This window comes from Cottoperca gobio, chromosome 14 (assembly GCF_900634415.1).
Source record: "Cottoperca gobio chromosome 14, fCotGob3.1, whole genome shotgun sequence".
Lineage (NCBI taxonomy): Eukaryota > Metazoa > Chordata > Actinopteri > Perciformes > Bovichtidae > Cottoperca > Cottoperca gobio.
Genome location: NC_041368.1, coordinates 22,120,825 through 22,143,628, shown reverse-complemented (window position 1 = coordinate 22,143,628; position 22,804 = coordinate 22,120,825). Strand labels below are relative to the sequence as shown.

At 41.5% G+C, this 22,804-nt stretch overlaps 1 protein-coding gene across 4 annotated transcripts in view; it reads right to left on the bottom strand.

The window, feature by feature from the left end:
* mcama (melanoma cell adhesion molecule a) overlaps positions 1-19,824 on the bottom strand; it is a 37,223-nt gene extending 17,399 nt beyond the window's left edge. For all 4 annotated transcript variants that reach the window (XM_029449032.1, XM_029449033.1, XM_029449034.1 and 1 more), the window contains exon 1: positions 19,698-19,824. In XM_029449032.1, coding sequence (XP_029304892.1) covers positions 19,698-19,761 — 64 coding nt within the window. In that variant the 5' untranslated portion in view covers positions 19,762-19,824. The remainder of the gene's footprint in view (positions 1-19,697) is intronic.
* Positions 19,825-22,804: the final 2,980 nt, after the last annotated feature.

Below are 22,804 nucleotides of genomic sequence, written 5' to 3'. Positions count from 1 at the left end.
TTACACTGGTTTGGCTTATTTGTAGCTAAAAGTCTATTGTTTCTGTCTGTTGCACTTTGTTTGGCTTATTTGAAGCTGTTGTTCTGCACTGACTGTACCTGCAGGAGTTGTATAATCATGATTGTTTGCACTACATGAACTGTAATGCAAATGCCTTTAAGAAACAAAAATGTAAATCTTAAATAAGTCGGCCTGCAAACATATTCAGCAACTTATTGTATGTTTTTTATCAAGATCCAGGATAACATCCCGCTTCCACCTGTGACTAATAATGTCCCGAAGGATGCAGGGAAACAGGTTCACAGACAAGCTGCTGATCCGCCAGCTTCAGCTTCTTAAATCAGTCTTTGTGAAAAGCTTTCTGATATCATTCATCTAATCTAACATATTGCAGCGTGTGATTCATTTCTCCTCTTCTCACTTTCATCATCCCAAAACTGGTCAGAGTTGTAAATGTAAGAACTTTTGCCAATCTTCTTTCTGCCCGAGGACCTCGACTCAATCAGTCTCTGGATCATTGCAGTTCTGTCATTACTACGTTCAGACCTACTCCCGTCTGTTCATCTCTCCATCATCGTGCTGCAGGCTGCAGGCGTTCTGCAGGATCCTGTCTTATCTTTACGAGGACCTTCACTTAACGAATGTCTAATCGTTAAAGTATTTGATTTTAAACATTAATAAATATTGTTAAAACTTTCAGAGCAATCGGTTAAAATAATTAAAGAAGCTGCGACACACTTACAGTGCAGCAGAAAGTAATATATATAATATATGATTAATTCCTCTGGTCTTCATACACAAGCACACAAGCTGAATCTACTGAGTGGGAATGTTCAGCCTCACATTGTGCTTCAACAGTCTTCTGGCTTTTACATTAAAATCATACACAATTAGCTTTAATGGTGATTACGAGCTACGCCTCTGTCACACACACACACACACACACACACACACACACACACACACACACACACACACACACACATTACTGCGAACGTGTGCAATCATATTTGTTTGAACTCCTTTACATTGTTTCGTGGGTCTGTGTCTGTTTGTCTGACGGCATTAGCATTCGAGCTGCGCCTGTCCTACAACAAAGGCGTGTGTGTGTGTGTGTGTGTGTGTGTGTGTGTGTGTGCCCTGCCTCTCCTTTTATCCCATCTCAGCAGACATGAGGCGAGCTGTCGGGCGAGCATGCCACACCTAATTCACGGGGATCAACCCCCTCCACCCCCCAAATCCCCCGCTGAGAACTTTAATGCTCTCAAAGAGAATATCAGAGCGATCACAGGTGCACTGCTGTGTTAATGAGAGGCTACTCCCTGTGCCCAGGCCAGTCCCACCAAACCCCCCCTTCACACACACACACACACACCTCTATGTGACTCAAAAGCAGTGTTTTATTAAAATTAAATTAAATTAAATTCGAATAGCAGACCCCTTCATCAAAACCCGCCTGCTTTCCTCAACGACCGGCCGAGTGTGAAAATGGGCAGCGCTCCAATCGACTGTTCTCTGCACATCCCCGTTTCTACAACTGACCACGTGATCCCCTCTGCGTCGGCAGTGATGAGAGACGACGTGGATCAGATCCAGCGGGGACGTAACACGTGTTCAGGTGGAGGAATCATCCCTCCAGTCGAGTTCAGAGACTTGGAAGGATCTGACCGGGATGCATATTAGTTATAGAGTTTAACAAGAGCCCGGGGAGACACCTCAGGCAAAACCAGTGTTTCTCATGCACAGGTCAATTTTGAGATTTTGGGCTTTATTGCGTCCATACCACGTCGTCTTTCAGACATCAAAATACACTTTTAGGCGATTATTTTACTAACTGTCTGTAGATTAACCAAACGTTAAAGATCATTACTCTCTTGCAAAATGTATGCATTTGAATATACGGTGGTTTCTGCTCATTCTCTGAGACAGAAGTCTTCCGCAGCTCTTACAAACACCAAACCTTCCAGTTTCATCCCCATCTTTATTCTGAAGCTTTCTTCAGAGGGGTTTGTTCATCTATCATTCATAGCCTGATCTACATAACATTTTGTTCAGAAAAACATGTCGGAAATGGATTTTCTTTTGGGGCTGATTACAGTATTTTCTGATGTACGCAGAGATAAAAAGAGATATCCTATTAATTACCTTTATTTATTATATTTATGGCTTTATCAGATTTCTGTTCATCGTCATATTAAGCACATATTTAAAACACAACTTCAGAAACACTAATAGATGCAACAAACACTAAATGTTTCACTTCTGAGGATCTATCAGTGTCGGAGTGGGCATGCACGTAGATCTTCTGATTAAAGAGTGTGTGTGTGTGTGTGTGTGTGTGTGTGTGTGTGTGTGCAGGTGAACTTAATTCTGTGCTGGAATTTTATCAACCGAAATCACTAACAGTGCCAGACGCTCTGCAGCAGCGAGCCTGCAGCCGGGCGGCAGATTCACAGGAAACAAATAAGAACACAGAAAGATTTAAGGATCAGATTAGACTTTAGAATGTGAATGTTTCGTCTACTTATTCAGTAAATATTTTGTCTTCTTTGTAGATGTTCTGAGGCTGTGTGAAGGACAATTACATGCAGGTTTAGGGAGAGTGCAGCCCAGACTGTGGCAGGCATCGCAGGGTGGGGGAGGGAAACTTGCAGAGGAGGGCGGCGGGGATGGGGAGCAAACAAAGCACATGTGGGCTTTAGCTTGTCAGGATTTTACAACTCTGGGAAGTTATCATGGCAGCAGTCATTTCATCCTCCATCTGCATGATCTGCAGGTTTAACAGTAGACACACGGCGCTCTAATTGATTGTTTTTGCAGCTAAAGTTGAGCCAAACTCAAGTTTCTGCAGACAAACAACTGGACCTAATCATCCATTCATTCTTTCAGCTCTACTTTGTCCATTACTGTTAAGTAAGGGCATTGAGTACAGTGCATATGACCATGTTTTCTCCCAATACCTGAGTTACTGTGTGCATGTAAACACAAGTCTGACAGAGTCAAAGCTTCAAAACATGTTCATCTTCACAGCAGCCGCATTGACACGTCTGACAGATTTAAAACACGTGTATTTTCACAACAAACTTGCCCCGTATTCCACCTCAAAACACAGCGCGCGCCTCCAGGATGTAACAAACACTTTCCATGTTTTACTCAAAGTCACAAGCCTGCAGTCGGTCAGACACAATGTCAGACACAATGACATATCTGTGCTCAGAACTCATAACCAGCTGCATTGTTTGATATGAGAGCAGGGAGCAGCTCAACGGCTACTTTATCTTGATCTCTAGACTGGGAGACTCCAGTTCTCAGGGCTCAGCAGACAATATCCACCACTTGTTTTATTCACTCGGCCACAACGTGCCAAGACCTTGAGCCAGAGCTGTGGTTATGACTGGATTCCCAGTCGTCGGGTGGCACTGTGTCCTGCTGGGCGGGTGGGGGGGGGGGGGGGGTTGGAGGAGGAGGAGTTCACGTTGCCACAAGCAGCTGTGAACAATAGTAACGTCGCCCCTCCATTCCCATGCGGTGGAGGACAGGGGCAGCTGGGGAGGGGAGCGCTCCAGCAACACCTGTGGGCAGCCCATTTATCAAGTGATTTGTGGGAAGAAGTGAAGAGAAGAAAGGAAGGAGGGGGGTGTGTGGAGGGGGGTGTGTGGAGGGGTAACTTAAAAGAGTGTTATCACGGGACCACACACAAAGAACTGCCTGTTGATTTCCCTCTCACACACACACCTGTGTGTCTATAAAAGAATCTTGCACGTCTAACCTTCTCCTAACTCCTGTCTGTAAGAAGTTCCTCTCATGCTTTCAGTTCGCTGGTCGACAGACCGACTTTAATCTCGTGTCGCTGCACAGCTGGATTATTCTACACACTCTCTACATGTACATACGAATATATACAATAAGATATATATCAAAGTTTCATTCTGCGTTGTGTTTGTGTTGAGCAAATAGCTTTCATGGTTCAACACAAGCAGTGTTTCCCCTGCCATTGCCTTGGAGGGGCGCCGCGTCCCCTCCCCCCCCCCTACGGAACTAAATAGAATCTGTGCAACGCAAAGAACAACATCTTAAAAACTGCATGACGCTGAACTTTCTCTGAGACAGTTTACTTCTCCCACACTTGTTTCACTTGTAAACAAACCACACATGCACACCCTTGTACCAGGGTCATGTCCCGCCCCGTGGCGTCTTCTCAGAAACAGCAGCTGGTTACTGTTGTCCGAGTCCGACCGCAGGTAACCAAAACAACATTTATCCGGTACACAACTGATAAACATCGTGCACTGCCATCAGCAGATGCCATGTCATTTGACAATAAGCCGACGGCTGTCAACATGGCCGATCAATCGGTGCATCCCTAAATGTTTTCATTTGCTCCTCATTAAATCCAAACTGTCCGATCGTCTGACTTTGTTCTAGCAGCAACGTCACAGCGTTCCCAGAGCTGAAGAAGGAACCAAACAGAAAGGCGCTGCACGTGTGGCAGATATATAACAAGGATCCATATACACAAGCGCTAATGAGACAAAAGTTGGATAACCCAATTTTAGGATGAAACATGTATAAATTAACTTCCGCAGACGGGCACACGGGGAATCCTCTGCTCAGAACACTCTTTGATTAGACGGTTGATCTTTTAACAGCGTCCAATATCAGGGCTGGGGGAGTGGGTGTTGGTGGGGGGGGGGGAGGATTTGATATTTAAGCATCTCTTTATCCTCTCCCTTTTGAAATGTCAAGTTCAAAGATCCAGACCAGCGGCCTTGATCTGTGAGCTAAGACGACCCGGAGAATTACCCGGCAACTCCTAACCGCCATCGCACGGCAGAGATAACCACGACTTTGTGGCGAGTCGGTACACATGGAGGGTTATTAACTGTGATTACATTAAAGTCTGTAAACAGGCGTTTGATGTTGGCTCCTCGTGCTCCGGACCTCCTGTAATCCAATCAAAGCAGTGTTTGCTCTGTGATGAAATGCTCATTGTGTGTTTGAGCTTTTTCTAATTGAATTCAACTTATTTGATTAGGATACTTTCCCAAGCAGCGCCTCGTACCCCCACAGTGTGTTACGTCCTCTCTGTGATTTTTAAAGACAAATATGAAAAGGTTTTGATGTCTATAATGAAGAGAAGTGATGGATGTGCTGCTCCACTGTTCTGAGTAGCGTGCCAGTGTCAGTGAATGAAGTACTGCCAGTTCATTTAGAGACAAACATCGCCGGCTGAACTGGAGCCAAACCGCCGCAAAGCACTGAAAATAACACCAATCCGCCAAAGAACGAGGAAAAAACAATGTTTTTCACCTTTATGAACGCGTAATAAACCGTTTACAATACACTTTTACGTGGTTGTAAGCAGATACTCGTGTTTATTATTCTATTTGTCAAAAACTATTACGCATAAGTGGAGGGTAGGGTATATTAGATCTTCATTTATTCTACATACAACTACATTATAGTATCTATGTTATGTTATGTTCACGGCTTTGAGAAGCCTCATCTCATTTGTTTTATAAGCACATGAACTGCTCAGAGATCAGCACAAGATTTCAGCCAGTAAAGCACTCGAGAATCGATGAACCATCGGTCAACATTTGGATGATACGGTGTCCAAACGCTTCCGGCAGATTCAGTGCACGAGGCACTAGTTGGACGAGAGAACGTGGAGGAAATATAACCCTGAAAATGCTGAATCACCGCTGAATAAAGTGGAAAACATCATTTATTCAGCGGAGTTTGAAAAGTTACAACAGAGGTTAAAGTAGTTGGTAACCTCAGAGGTTTCTGAAGAGAGGCTTCATGCAACACCACGAACACGTCAGCACCTTTGACAGCATGACTGCCTCTTATTAAAGGGGCACTCGACTGATTTTACACGAGGATCAGTTTTCTCGTTGTGGAGAGAACTACTCAGCTGTGGAAGCAGTCGATTAATGTCTTCTCTGGCTCTGGAGGAGCCTCGAAAATATGGACAATGTCATCGGGGTTATCTCAGCTTGAAGACTTGCAGGAGGCCTTTATGGGGGAGTGTAGGGTCCGGGGTTTAAGGCATATACACTCATTTTTAAATCACTTGAATCTTTATGGAAGTAGTAGTATGCACATATGAAATAATAAGATACAGACATACATTTAAGGATAAGTCTGGTGATTCAATATTTCTCCTATCGTCGTAAAAAGACCGAACAATGAATTGATGCTACTAAGATGTCTTATTCCCAGACATTAGAAAGAAAGTTCCTTCATGAAGCTGAACGAGGGCACTGCGGTTTATTTAGATGCCGTTCCACATACACTGTGCTCATGCTGTAAACACACAGGCGCGGTCTTTTCATGAGATTTAGGGACAACAAGAACACAGAACATTGCCAGCCTTAACCTTTCAGCACAGAGGTCCTGAGAAATGTGAGCCCACTAATCTGTAGGATTAAAGGAATAGCTGCCCCCGAATTAATATAAATTGTATATAGCACCCACCTCCCGAGGCTCGCTGTGGTCCCAGAAAAAGTTTTCTATCGAATTAGGAGCGTGGAGAGCCCGAGAAATGAAGCTTATCAGTGCAAACAGACTTGGACGGAGGCGAAACGAATGACAGCAAAAGAAAAGTTTTAAAATGCGTTGTGGGATTATCTTCCCGTGAGGGGTGCTCATCAAACTCCTTCATAAGAAATGCTTCATTACCTTTTTCTTGCTGTCTTTGAAGTCACTGATTGAAGTCATGCTTTCATTTTTCGGGCACTTCGCTCTCCTTAACGCCATTGGATAGAAAACCTTAGAGCATATGCAGCCCAGGGAGGTGGGTAATATATCACGTGTATATTGTTTTTGCTGCTTTACTGTAATTTGAAACATGATTTTGTTTTTTAGCTGACGGCTAATCTCCCTCACTCTGTGACACTCCTCTCCGGCTCCGGGTTAGAATTAGTGAAACCGTTCCAACGTCGCCCTCAAAATCTGTCAAAAACTAATTTACAGCATACATTATGTGCAGAAGAGGGGGGGTGGGGGGGCAGGAGATGCATGTTGTGTCACATGATGTCTTTGCTGCTGGGTAATCAGCGCTGCATGGACGTGGCCCAGTCGTTAGGAATCCTTGATCTAAATGACAATCCCAGGAGGTGGTGGGATATAAATAACTGATGGTCTTTAAACTCCACTCGAGAACATGACAAGATCACAATCTAAGTGAATTATCTGCAGCCATTGGAAGCTTCTCTTGCTCCTCCACTATCATATGCCATGTACCCTTTAACATGCACAACCGTGTTTTTTCAACCCTGTTGGTATCAGTGTTCCTGCTCTCTGCTGGGCAGCAGATGCCGAGCTAGCTGGAGGTGGAGGAAGCCCGTGGCGACGTGACTCCTCCGGCCCTGCAGGGGGCTTTGGGAGGCAGCGATCTCTTCACCAGGTTTGCTGCTGGTCAATCATACTTGTGTATTTTTGGACGTGGTTTCCAAAAGACAAATCTAGTTTCATTTACTTAGCTTTTTGTTATTTAATGTATGTCGCTAACAGATATAACGTACAAGGGATCTTTAGGTCCAGCAGGTGATGACTGTGCAGCACTTCAGGAGCCATCACTTATTAAATGGGACTCTGGATGGGGTCTGTCGTATCAATATGACTGCATATTAGATAAATTTGACATATGCTGCAACTTAAACAAGTAATCCTCCTCTGCCGGGGTCTTAAAGATGTACACACACACTTTATGTGGCAGATACGGGTTCTTTGGAACAGCTTGTACATACTTCCAGGAAGAGTAAACTGGAGATAAATATAAATAGCCAATCATACTTTTAGAGGTACTTTGTGCTTCAATTAAAACCTACAACATAAAAAAGGCAATAAGATATGGTAGTAGAATCATTATGTTCTGCTCCAGCGAGGTGTAGTCAATAGTCATTTGGTTACACCCCAATCACACTTTCAGACCAATAAACTAACAATTTCTAATTCAACATATTGACAGTGTTACTACACCCCCTTTTTAGTCACTTATCCAAGTCAGGGTCACTTTCACAACGGGGCATGGAGAGCAGCCCAGACTGTCTGTTTCCCTGGCAACCTCATCCCGCTCCTCCGGTCTCCGTGGGTGGTTTCCGTGCCAGATGCCCAAACCACCTCGAATGACTCCTGTCTGCCTCTGTCACACACTGATGATGTCAGAAGGGTCTAAGATAAAACTCATGTTTCCAGCTTCGCCCCGGAGGGATGCTGGGAGGACTTTGCTGCTGTTCTGCTGTCACAGCTGAGAGGTGCATTTAGGAAATCACTTCCCAGGACACAAGGACTGGTTGTGGTTTAAAAGTCACACTAGCCAGCCTGCAGAGACACCTCACTCTGGTGGTTGCAACGTTTGTATGTGCAGCAATTCAGCAGCACAACAGCTCCACTGCAAGTCCTGCTGACGCTTTATGAGATGTCAAATTTGACAAGAAGGTGACACAAGAAGTGTCCAAAATGCAAAATGGTTCATCCTGGAATATCCACAGCAGATTTAGGGCTATCTGGCCATTAGTTTTTCAAGACACCTTGTCATGACCAAAGTGAGAGAAACATCAAAATCATCATCATATGCAAAATTGTTCAAATCATCGCCAGAGAAACAGACGGACATTTAGGCCCGTCACAATAATCACTTCAGCAACTTATGGTACAATATATAGGCATGACCTCGATGTTGACAGGTTTACATAAGAATAGCACCAACATCTTAGCCAACAGGATGCCAGAACAGCAATATTGTGCACAGACCACACCAATAAAAGCTCTCACACACTCAGAGCCAGATCATCCATTACTGTAAGTCTTGTGTTTGTTATTAAGTCGAGTGTTTTCCAGTTTCTTCACAAACATGGTTTTGGTTTGCATTCTCGTTTTTTAGAATTGTGAGCAGAGAACTTCCAGGCAGGTATTTGTAAAGAATAACAGCAACTAAAACATTTAATTAGATGCAGGAAAGGAAATAAACTCAAATCAAATCTTTATATTAACAATGACTTTGATGCTCAACCAGGGAGAACAGCTCACCGCAGCCTTTATGCATGTAAAGTAGATGTTTTCACCATGCATGAGATAGAGTTAGTTTGGAGCCTTGACACGTCTTTATTCTAACATTTCAGCTGTAGAAGCCCCACAGGGCAGATTCCAAACCCTAAATTCGAGCTGCAGAGGTGGATCACATTACAGCCGTCATCAGACACGTCTTCAAAAGACACAAGCCGTGTCTGGCAGCCACTAAATTGCTCCAAAAGTCAACTCTGCACCGTGGCTCCTTAATAAATCCTGTCTCAGACTTGGACATCACCCTTCAGAGTCTGATTCTTATCTGTGAACAAAGCCTGTTATCACGTCCCACGTCGAGATCTTTGACATTTCTCGACAAAGCCCAAAACAAACCACCATGCAAACTATGTTATTACCAAACCTCTACTTGTTATTCCATCTGCATACTGTTTAATCCATGTGAAAGACTTTCTCAGTTAGAAACAGACTCATTTGTTTGATCTTTACCCAATTCAAATTCAGCTCATCTCACTTCAGACTGCCAGGCATTTGCCTAAAGTTCCTCCCACACATCTACTCTGTGACTTCTGCTAGCTGGATGCAGTGTGACAACATGCATACAGACTAATACGTTTAAAAAGATCAATACATGTGCGTTTTGCACAAACAGTCAATCTGTCAAAAGTTTGCACAGGAATAACTACGACTGCGTATCGAGCCCAAGTACTTGTATTCATAGATTGAGATTTAAGTTTGTACCAACCAACAGATACAATGTGCAGATGAATCTATGGTGAAATGATAAATATCTGTAGTCCTACTTGTATTACAATGATCCAGAGAAACGGGGTTCGGGTTACTGGAGATAGTCGAGACAGATTCCACCGTCCGATCAACAGTTGCTGCTGGTTTTTCCTTCAGCAGCTTATTTTCTGCCTCTCTTAGTTTTCCTGAGGGACACTTAAACAAAGAGATGAGGCCTCTTGGGAATCTGCCAAACAAATGCCCCGCAACCACTAACGGAACAACAGTAAAAGACAAAAATAATTAGGCCTGCACTATGAATCAGCTGAGGGGGAGAGTCCCACACAAAGCATGAAATGTGAGTAAAGCCTGGCTCAATCCAGCGCGCTGATGGTTGAGCCTCCGGGGTTGGGATAACATTTACAGACGCACTGACACAAGACTCTGTAATCCTGCTCCGTGCATGATATCATACGCAGACATCTCCCTTTATTTTAAACATCATATTGAGGGTTTTAACTAAAAGAACTGGAAACTAACACTAAGAAAACCTTAAAAATATGAAGTTTCACCTACAACCAGCCTATTTGAGACTGATGACGGGCAGCGAACCTATAGCCGGTTGCATAGTTTACAGTAATGAACAGATGCATGCCATATCCATGCCATGGCACAGCCCATTAGCACAAGAGGCAAACACCATGAAAGCCGCTCTGGTTAGCCTCGAGGTCTTCATGCATATTCATATGCACATGTACACGTTGAACACCGAGGTGTCTTTTCACCATCAAAGTCGGTTTGGAGTTGAACAGACTTCATTTTAATTTGACGACAGATGTGATTGCAAGCTGATGTGACAGGAAACTGACTGGCACCGTGCCAGACGGCGGGAGATGTTGTCTAATGAACTCATGTGATGGTAAAGGCATTCCACAAAAGTTTATTTTTAGCAGCTATGCTAGCAGTGTAGCGCCTGAGAGGACAATGTCGGCTGTTGGGCAGAAGAAGAAGAAACAAATCATTTGCATCCCGAGTCCAGACTGAAATATCTCAATAATATCTCAACTTCTGGATGGATTGTTATATTTGCAGCAGATATTCCTGGTTCCTAGATGTATTCTCTGTTGGTCCTCTGACACCAGAGAAGTTATGTCATTGCCTATTAGGTATTTTATCTGGCTGTCAAGAGGTCATCTCAGAAACTAAGCATATCCATAATATCTTCATGGTTGGTTGATCGTGGTTGGTTGAACTATTGTTCAATAATTCCAAACTTGTGAATTAGTCTTAGCCTTTCCACACTTTACTTTGGCTCTGAAGTGAAACAAGAATCGTGTCTAATGTGTTTGCGTCTGTTTGAAAACGATATGGACTCTGAAACATAAATATGTTATTTTTGGTGGCTGTCATAATAAATCACTTTCCCCATCAGGCGTTAACGTAGCCTCTGTGCTCCTTAAATGTCAGGAACATGACATTACCTGTTGCATTTACTTTTTTGTTACTCCTGATATTACTTTGCAACTTAATCCTGGTGATGAGGTGGACGTTACACTTAATATATTTGCGCAGGCTCTCCAGGCGACACTGACACATTGGTTAGCAGTTTGACGTAAACCTTAAGAGCAAAGGAAATCAGAGAACTTGGCATTCCTCGGGACAATGGTGGAGATTTTGGGGGAAGCCTTGAGCAAATACTGAAGACAAGTCGGTGGCATCTGCATTGTTCCAGGAAGAAACATATCTCGTATCCATTACAACAGAACAGACTTAAAGATACAAGTTAAACCTCTAACCAATGACATAGTGCTGCGCTCACATTTCACACACACCTAAACCCCTTAAGGATTTAAAGGGGAATCTGTGCTTTCCACCCACCAGGGAGTAAAAAGAGTTAATTATAGAACCAATTACAGCAAGATCGAACTCGACAGCCTCTCTGAATAATGGGGAACTTGACTCTAATGAAGGTTTACTCCACACTCAGTTATTCTGGTAATGATGTTTTTGTTGAAACACATTAAATACTTTTCTAAGAAGTTTGAAAAATTACTTTAATTTCTGTATCATCCAGCTCCATTTGCATCTGCCACCGTGCTCGTCAGGACTAGAGGCCGAGATATTAAATCAGGCGATCGTTATTATTGGCAGATATTAGCTAATCATAGATATAGATATAGATATATATATATATATATATATATATATATATATATATAGATATATATAGAGTATCTGTATGTCAGGCGACAGGGAACCAGAACATGAAGTAGAAATACCAAAGATATGTTTAAAGGTAAATAAGAAACGATGTCATCATTTCATTTCCAGTATAACTTAATTTCAATTTTGGAAAATATCTTCTCCTCCAGCTAAACTAAGCTAAGCTAAGCTAAACAAAGCTCAACGAAGCTGAACTAAACTTAGCTAAACTAAGCTAAGCTAAGCTAAACAAAGTTCAACGAAGCTGAACTAAACTTAGCTAAACGAAGCTAAACTAAGCTAAGCTCAACAAAGCTAAACTAAGCTAAGCGAAGCTAAACGAAGCTCAACGAAGCTAAACTAAACTAAGCTCAACGAAGCTGAACTTAACTTAGCTAAGCTAAACGAAGCTCAACGAAGCTAAACTAAGCTAAACTAAGCTCAACGAAGCTGAACTAAACTTAGCTAAGCTACACAAAGCTAAGCTCAACGAAGCTAAACTAAACTAAGCTAAGCGAAGCTAAACGAAGCTCAACAAAGCTAAACGAAGCTAAACTAAACTAAGCTAAGCTAAACTAAGCTCAACGAAGCTGAACTAAACTTAGCTAAGCTAAACTAAGCTCAACGAAGCTGAACTAAACTTAGCTAAGCTACACGAAGCTAAACGAAGCTAAGCTCAACGAAGTTAAACTAAACTTAGCTAAGCGAAGCTAAACTAAACTAAGCTCAACAAAGCTGAACTAAACTTAGCTAAGCTACACGAAGCTAAGCTCAACAAAGCTAAACTAAACTAAGCTAAGCGAAGCTCAACAAAGCTAAACGAAGCTAAACTAAACTAAGCTAAGCTAAACTAAGCTCAACGAAGCCAAACTAAACTAAGCTCAACGAAGCTATTATTATTATTAGTTATTTTTCTGTATGTAGCTCATTACAATGACAGCTTTTATAAATCAGATTTGTTTCGTTTGGCAGTTTCTCTTTTGGACACTAAGAAAGACTTCCCATGTGGGTGGTATGTTATGCAGTGCCAGTTTTAAGTGCCAAAGAAACTGACATGACATTAACTTAAATTGTGCACAAAGATTCTCATCAATGCTCACAAACATGCTGAAAATAAACCAGACTCAGGATGGGGAGCTCCGTCGCTCCAGCGCCACATTACAATTGTATTAAGTTCATCCAACCTTTATTTGAATACAACCTTTTCCTGTGTGCTCCTGCTCTTTCAGTCAGAACTGTTGACAACAAGCGCAAAGCAAATATTCCCAGGCTAAAAAAAAAAAGGGGAGGCAAAGGAGGGGGCATGAGAGAGGTGTGTGAGGAGACTCAGGATTGGGGGGGGACACGGCTCAGAAAATGCGGGAAGGAGGCAAAGACCATTGTGGTGTACAATTTCTCTGTAACGTGAGCCTCCGCTTGTTGCCCCCCACAGCAGAATGTGCCGAGTTGGATGGATTGGGCGTCAGGTGTGTGCAGCTGCTGGTTAAGCTCTGTTTGCAGACCAAAGAGGGAGCGAAGTAGGGAAAAGGACGAAGGAAAAGCTTCTCAATGAAGTCGATGCTGGAGGTTTTTTGTCTCTCCCTCTGGCACCGTTGGGACTGCTGCCAAGACTTGGATTGTGGCCCAAGAGAGTGCCATGTGTCCCACAGATGGGCCTTCTAAATATGAATGGGCGTCATGTACAGATGGCCAATTTCGCATTTAGAGACAAATGGCCAAATCTGCTCAAGACTGAAGTATTACTAATGAATGTCTTATTTTAAAACAAAGAAACCAGGATTGTCTTATTGCATATACATGCACACATACATAAATATGTGGATTCACATATGCGTGCATTTAACTGGAGTATATTTACACTGAATAATGACAATTTGGTGCCATTACAGAGGAACTCCCTCCTGATCTTATCTTTGAATCTTCTTTTTGAGCTTCTCTTAAATACAAAATTATTTATTGTTCAAACCTTAAGAGAAAAAGAAGCAGAGGTGCTACATCACAACATGTCCGTCATCTCATAACTAAACTGATCCCGAGTCGACACACATCAGGATCCGTCTGATTCAGCCGAGGTGACAATGAGTGATTGTTCATACACCCGCCTTGTGGCAATTTATCAGTTGCATGCTTTTAGTGCGGATGTTATTTATTGAAACTGGTGCGTGGGTTTTTTATGCACTTGACAATGCACTGTGAGGACGAGGTGTGAGGCTGTTTATGATCCTGCGCTGATTCAGATTCCACACGGTGCTGTTGACTGTGGCAAAACTCCAGATGCACTGCCTGGCAGAAAACGTAACTAAGTACATTTACTGAAGTACAATTCTGAGGTACTTGAGGAATTACATTTTACTATTTATATTATACTTTTCTTTTTTACTCAGCAATGAGCGTTATACAAAAAGTTGTAACATTAGCTCAACTGCAGCTTTAATGTGAATGCATCAATACTAATACCTCTGTATCAATAACTTTTGCTTTAAGTACATTTTGCTGATAACTTTCATACTTTTATTTCAGTAACATGTTGGATTTTTACATGCAATGGAGTATTTTCAAATTGTGGCATGTCTACTTTTACTTAAGTCCACAATCTGAATACTTAATCTTCCATCACTGCCTGGAGTCCTGTGTGTAAAACTGGGTGTTAAATCCACTATGCAGACATTGTGAAATCTGTGTGTGCACACTGATACATGTAAACACCGGGGGGAAGGGATTATCTGAGCAGGAAAACTGATTTCTCTAAAGAAATATGAAGTTTCAGGGACATTTAAGCCACCGGGACAGACTGGTGTCCACAGTACAAGCTCCAAAATGTTCCTTTAAGTATAGACAGGTATTATGATCTAATGATAGGGCCTGATGGACCATCAAACCAGGGCACAACACATACCTCTACATTCAACATGCTGCTTGTACAACACTGTATACAAATAAAATCAATCCAGTGCAAGCGGTGCAGCCAAAACCAATATTTGGGCTTTTAGAAAACAACCCTCTCAGCACTCTCCCAGCGTGGAGAGAAAAACTCTGATGTGAAACCCTGCAGCACGTTTTTAAAAATAACTACACAAAAGTGTTGAGAGACATTTTTCACGTTGCTGATGAAGGCTTGTCACTCCGGCACTACTCCATGATGAGATCTTCACCACTTGAATGCACATGGTTGTTCCTCCCTCTCATCAGTAATTTCCTACATTCCTCTTCTTGATTGAGTTTGCTTAAAACAACCGTGTGCAGCTCCTGAGACGGGTCCCATCTCCTCTCTAAGACTGTTCACTGTATCGATTTTTCACTTTGTTGAATGATGTGCTTTGAATAACCAGTCATGGATGTATTGGGCAGTTCTTCAGCACCAGAGAGGTAGTCAATACACGAGAAATTCCCTCCCAGAAGGCCAGGGATCAAACTACAGAGGCAGCTGTTGGATATAAATTCCCTCTCAAACATCAACCATCCACTCACTGCAGAGATTCACTCCACATGCAAGACAAGGCCCCTGAAAACACTTCAATGTGGGCTCAAGGGAGGATGTCAGCTCTACTTCTGCCAGCGAAACAGCTCTAACTTTGATTTTCTACAACATGTCATGGCTCTTCAGAGCATGCACAGGCTTTAAACGGGCTTGACACAACAAACACAAAACAAATATGTTTTAAAGAAGATAAATGCAAGAAGTTTCTGCAAGTTTTAGTCAATTAATGGCAGCTCAGCAGGTATAAGGAGGCAAGATTCAACTTTTTCATAGGAATCAATGTCTTCGAATGCTGTTTAATAATTAAATCAAACCTTGTTGTGTTCATTTAGAACTAATTAGCTTTAGTACTTGTGTATTCTAGGCAATATGTCGCACAATTTATATTTTTTTATCAACAAAACAGGGAAATAACATCCACTCATGTCAACTAAGGCATGAGGATTGATTTCATAGATGTGTTGTACTTTGTTGAGTGTTGAACGAATCAACGCCGACTTGCAGTGTGAGACTTGAAGCATTGACTATTTCATTATTTAACGAAAAGCACCATCTTTTATCTTTCAAACAAAACATGGAACAAAGAATGCAAACCCTGGTCTGTGGTTTTGTCCCGCCCTGTCCGTGTAGACAAAAGCTCTCAAGCTTGAATAATCAGTGAAAGTAATGAAAAGAGTTAACTCAATAGGATGTACGGTACTTGATTGCTCACTGTGCTGACATACATGTTACTTGAATTAGCTTACATATGCTTAATGCTACAGCAAGGCACCATTATATTTCCACAGGGATCAAACCGCACTCTCTTTAATGAAAACAATGAGCCAATACATTAGATTATATGGCCGTCATGCCTGGCTATCACTCAGGCAAAAGCACTAATCCCACATGAACAACTGCAGCCAACAGCTGCACACTTCCTGCTACATCCAGACGAGCCCCGCAGCAGCGTCAAGGCATTCTCTCTGGCGTTCAGCCACGGAGACGGAGGAAGAAGAGGTCAGGGAGACAAGCCATTATTTACACGAGGAGATAGACTCACCGGGATACCTCATGACTCATTTCACATACTTCACTACTTTACTTGCTACAAAAACACATTTTCTCATCTGGCTCTTAATGATTAATGATTAACACTCACAGCCAAACAAGAACATAATGCATGTATAAATATATAATCTGATTATAGAATAAATAAGACTGACCAAATATTCATAGTTTGACAGTTTTGATAGTTTATGTTGATTGATTTACAGCAGTTATACGTATTAATTTATGTTCATATTTAAGTGTGGTTTCATTGTCATGCGGTCCTTGTGACCTTGTGGTCAAAAACTATTTGAATATTTCAATTATGAGATTGGCAGTTTGAGTCATTTCACTTAATTAAATATATCATTTTAAATTAAATTTTAGAATATCAATATGTCAATATAAAATCACAACGAATAATGAACTGACTTGAAAGTCTTCGGGTATTGTGTAAAGCTAAAATATGACAGTTAATATATAATAATATATTAATCTGACCATTATTTTAATTAAACTCACTCAAATATCAAAGAATAGTGTCTTTAAATGTCTGTTTTGATGTCTTTGGCGCCACCTGTGGTGATTATCAGTAATTGCAGGACTGTTTTCTTCACCAACGTTGTGCCGCTTGTGATTGTTCTCAGGAATGTCGCCACAAATACAAAGTCTTTCAACATTTGGGCCATAGATGAGTTCTTAATAGGTTGGTCAAACAGTGGGGCTGTATGGCACAAAGCAGATTTACGAGGACGTTTGTTAGTGGAACCATTTTAATGCTGATTTGCGGTTTCTAATGGGATTAACTGACAACGAGGCCAATTTAGAATATCACCAACCTTTAAAGGCAATTAGGCCATTAGCGGTTCATAAGGACATGTCCTTTGGCAGCATTTCAGCAAAACATTCCTCCTCCTTGGGTAATGGTTAAAAGGTTAGTGTAATGATCACCCATGTCACCTGTTGTTGGTGCGGCAGCGGACTGAACGTTTTGGGGTATTTCTGATTGAGTACTTGAAATAATAAATGCAAGTAAAATTAACATTATTTTGCAGCACAATTTCAGGTTTGAGGTTTTTCAAACACCGGTAACAGCGACTACCGCGGCAAGCCTCGTGCACACCTTAACAGTTACACCACCCAATGGCATGCTGGGTAATGCTCGCTCTATGTCGACGTTCATGTGAGCTTTTGCCCCCCAATGACGCGTATACTCCAGCAGGCCCAGTGAACGCAACTATGTCAGGACTGGTGCATTGCTCCGAAGTCACCGGAGCGCAGTGAGAAGTTGTTTGGATGAGTGGTTCTTAAGAAAGCTGCAAGAAGCTATCGACCCATTCAGTACAGCAACCCGAAGGGATATTTTACAATGAGAAACTGACTTTAAAGAATCCCTGAGAGCCTTGTAATGGACAAAACCTTGTTTGGCTAAAAACATTTCTTGAATGGCAGGGACTAAGCAAGCACCTGTCTACTTTCTGTTGCGTAAATGTCATCGTAAAAGCTCTGATTTACTGCACAACCTCACTGTCCGGACTACTTGCCCATTCCTGTAACACAACATGCCCATCATACTGATGAATGCTGGTCTGTGAGATCAATAAGTGGTGGACAATGCATCAGCCCTGCTACATGTGAGGGTTTCTTGTCATACTCTGGGTGTATTTCCATGCAGGAGATGCTTTTAGCCACAAATTGTATTCAAGTAAGATGCCCTTCAATGCCCATTAGGGAGGAGGTCAGTTTTGACAGAGCCTTGTTTGGAAGCTCTTTAGAGGGCCGGGGTCTCTAGCACAAACCAACGTCCTAATCCAAAAACAGACAGCTTTACTGCGTCTCCAGAGGAGGTAGAGGGGAGATCAGGATTAAATAGCGGTAACCCAATTAAGACAAGGCTGATGGAGTAAAAAACAGGGATTTAGGAGAAAAAAGAGGTTTAATGTTGCTTTTCCTGTTGTGAGATGCTACATGGAGACGGAGGAAGGTTTACATTTAATTCTGTCTGAAGGTAATCCATCAGTAAACATGATGTCTGCCTCTAGGAGAAGTGGTGGGGTAAAAAATGGATTTACACACTAATTGTCTTTTATTATTCTTAAATCGATTTAAAAAATCTATTTTTGTACATTCAATTAATTTTCTGTCAAACAATTAATCTGTTCTTTGACTAATTGTTTCAGCTCCAATTAGCGGTCAGTATTAGACGAGTAACCTTAACTATAACCTTACGTTCCCTTCGTTACCATGTCATAAACTACATTTACAGTCCAAACAATACGTTCATTTATCAATTAGCAAAGTTCCAGCTCCTCACCTGTAAATATTTACTGTTTTTATGTGTTTTACATTATTGTAAACTCATTATCTTTGGAGTTTGGGACTCTAGGTCTTACAAAACAAGATATTTGAGGACATGACCTTGGACTCTGGGAAATAATAATGGACATTTTTCACTATTTTCACTATTAATAGCGTCATGTATCTTCACATAAGTTCATGCATTAATCAATATACAACTTCTGACCCTTTAAAACACCTTGAAAAACAATCTAAAAGTTAAACTCAGACTGGTTCTCAGTCCTCTTCCATCACATTGCTATTATTGTCTGTTATTAGCTGATGAATAACACCACAAAGACTCCAAACTAACCGAGTCCTGCAGTGAGAACTAAGTTTGTTCCTGCGGTCTGTGGCTCTTTAGATGTTTACAGTCTTGTTAAACCTTTAACAAGTTACCCAGACTCGGTCGCATATGACACGAGCCTTTAAAAAGAGGGAAAACACCCGTCACGTGCACAATGCACGCTCAAACGTACTGTACAGCTGCGTGCTCGTGGCTTAATTGGTCCGTTAATTACGCACTAATTAATTGCACCTTTAAATTGTTTATGACTCCAAGACTTTCGACTGAAAACAACCAGAAATAAATGCTAAGATCCGGGAAAAGTGTTAATTTAGTGGAAACACACAAATATGTAAATCAACCTTCAAATGCACTGCTGAAGCGAAAACTAATAGGCACAATTAACTACAACAACACTTCAAATATTGGAGAAAACTGCACTGGTAAGTTAACAAAACATTTTGGAGATGTCACAAACATTTAGTAGGAGCATCCAAGAGAAGCACCACGTTGTGTTTCTCATATCAAACTCAACGGCTGGGCTCCTTCACTCAAACTTGTCTGCTTAAAATAAAAATGGCGTATTTAATTTGAGTTTGAACTCACCGCTCCAGTTGAGGAGGCAGATGTAGAGAAACAGCGGTAGGAAGGTTGTGTGCAGGAGAGCCATGTTCTCGTAAAAGCTGCTCGTCGTATCCAGTCCGAAATAATGTGAAGTGGTGCGTCGAGGAGAAGTTGAAGGCAGGAGCCCGGAGGAGACTGAGGGGGAGGCGGGGGAGGCGGAGAGGGGAGGGAGCTCAATTAAAGCCTCAGTCTGGCGGTGGCGGGGTCCTCCTATTGTGGGGGCTTTATGTGTGTGTGTGTGTGTGTGTGTGTGTGTGTGTGTGTGTGTGTGTGTGTGTGGTAAAACGAAACAGTTTATCAGTGTTTTCTTCCGCAACTAACTCCTAATTCACACAGAGTTTTTTTTCTGGGGCAGAAAGTCCTCAAGGTCACGATAACAAGCCTACCTTATCACTGCTGTGCACACCTTTCAGCCTGAATCACGTGACACACTGGGACACTTTAGTTGCATTTCCATAGTGGTCGAAGGAGATAAATCCAGTTTCACATTTTAATTTTGAAGTCTTTCACTAGGCTACATTTTGAGGACATACGCTTATAATTATTTCTAGATGCCATTTTCATGTATCTACAGCCAGCAGGCGGTTAGCGTAGCTTAGCAGTGGTGGAAGAAGCATTCAGATCATTTAAATGGATCTGTCAAGTCGCTATCACCGAACACAAGGGTGATGCAGCCTGTGGCCCACTCATTTTTGCATTTGCAGTATTATGAACTAGCTGTGTGTGGTGACGTCCCCAGAAAAAAAAAGAGAAATCAGATGCAGCGCACACCGTTTGGGTCTCTGGGAAGTCCAAAAACACACCTGCAAAAAGAGTTTATCTGCATGAGTGTAACTTTAAGTGAAAGCACTAATACCACTTTGTAAAAGAGCAAAAGTCCTGCACTGAAAATGTTATTTAAGTAAATTATAGTTGGTTGAGGTGGAGCTTTAACTAATAATTGTTTTAATTATGGAATAATCAGATTTTTTTAGAGTGAGAAATTGAGCACAAACCTCAACATTACATACATATTACAATTATTTAAATAATTCAAAAAAGGAAAAGCAGCAAATCTTCACGTTCGTAAAGCTGGAAGCATGAAATGTGTTTACATTTAAAATGACTTAAACGATCGAAATAGTTGCCAATTAATTTGTCTGTCAAGCGACTAATTGCTTCAACTGTTTGTTGGGTGGTTTCATTTATAACAAAACATCGTGTTTTATAAAGACGTCATATGTTTTGTGTGCAAAACGCTAATCTGTAAAATAACTAAAGCTGTATAAAGTACATTATTTCTCTCTGAAATCTAGTGGAGGGGAAGTTTTGTATTCTGCGGCCAACCAAGAAATACTCAGACACACATTGATAAATGAGAATTAACTTGTTAATTGGAAAGATTTAGAGGTGCTGCTACAGGCAGATTTAGTTTCCCTCAGACGGAGCCCGGCTAGATGTGTCTCTGTGCTAAGCTAAGATAAGCTAACCAGCTGCTGGCTTCATATTTACTTTATCCTACAAAAATGAGAGTGGTATCAATCTTCTCATCTCGTTAAGCCCTCGGCAGGAAAGCAAAAGGCCAAAGTATTGCTTTAGGTTACTTTTTAGTTGATTACTTCCATTTTATTCTGTGTTATACTTACTCCACTTATCAGGAATATCCTATTGAACAGCCAGTTACTAGCAAAGTAAGAAACATATGAGGAATATACATATATATAACCATATACAGGTATTCTTAAACATCCCAATTTGTCATATTCTTATTTTATTTTTAATTTATTTTAATTTATGTTTCTTGTGTGCATTTTGTTTTATATAATATATTTAATATATTATAAATATCTGTTATTTTGTCATTTCTCTTACTGTGTATGTAAACATCAATACACCAAAGTAAATTCCTTGTCTTGATCTATAATGGCTGCAAGATAAATAAACTTTACTCTTTAATTATTAAAAACACTGTACAATACAATACAATAGAATAGAAATGATACCAATAAAAACCTCCTCTCGCAGTAATAAACACCTTAGCAAACGTTTAAATGTACATTTCTCTAATACTTCCAGCTCTCACTACCTCGCCCACACATTTTACCCTGGAAATATATGGCCTAATTAATATTCTCCCAACCAGGATTATATAAATATTAGCATATCTTTCTACACAGGAATAAAATAGAGAAAATCCGCCATGATGCACAGAGCACAGTGTTGAGAGTGCGGGTTGAGCAAAGGTTACACTGGACTTCCTCCAGAAGAGCGAGCGGGCTTCTGGTGTTTCCATCACCGACTGGAGAGTCACCTTGGTGAACAGCTGCAGCAGAAAAGCTTCCTGCAGTCGGTCACCCAGCTGTCCTGGCCCCGTCACAGGAGCCTACAGCTGTGGACACAGAGCAGGTATTACACTTCCTGTGGTTACAGGACACATTACATTAACTGGACGTGAACAAACTTACAGCATCAGGCAAGACTTCATGATCACTTTACAGATTAGTGTTACTAAGAAGGTAAAGCACCCACACCTTGAATCAATATGGAGTTTACTCAGTGGACAGAGACAGAGAGACGGGGAGAGAGAGAGAGAGAGAGAGAGAGAGAGAGAGAGAGAGGAGAGAGAGAGAGAGAGAGAGAGAGAGAGGGAGAGAGAGAGACAGAGAGAGAGAGAGGAGAGAGAGAGAGAGAGAGAGAGAGAGAGAGAGAGAGAGACAGAGAGAGACAGAGACAGAGAGAGAGAGAGAGAGAAGACAGACAGATGGAGACTGCAGGAGACAGAGAGAGAGACATAGTTGAATAAAAGATTTAAGCATTATTGGACATTACGTTGAGGTGATTGAAATCTATTTTAAATATGGTACATTTAATGTGGATTTATGGAAATAGTGAGATAAAAATAAAATGTTCTTTCTCTTTTTAGATGTGGTTGATGTGGAGTACTAATGTAGAGATAGAATATCTCTCTCAGACGTATTTCAAGCCAGTGGTTCCCAACCTTTCAAGTCCAGTGAATTTTATCTATATAGCGCAAAATCAGCTTCAAGGGGCTTTACAATGTGTAGCATCAGATCCCCTCTGTCCCGCTGAAACCCCCCCAGAAACCCTTC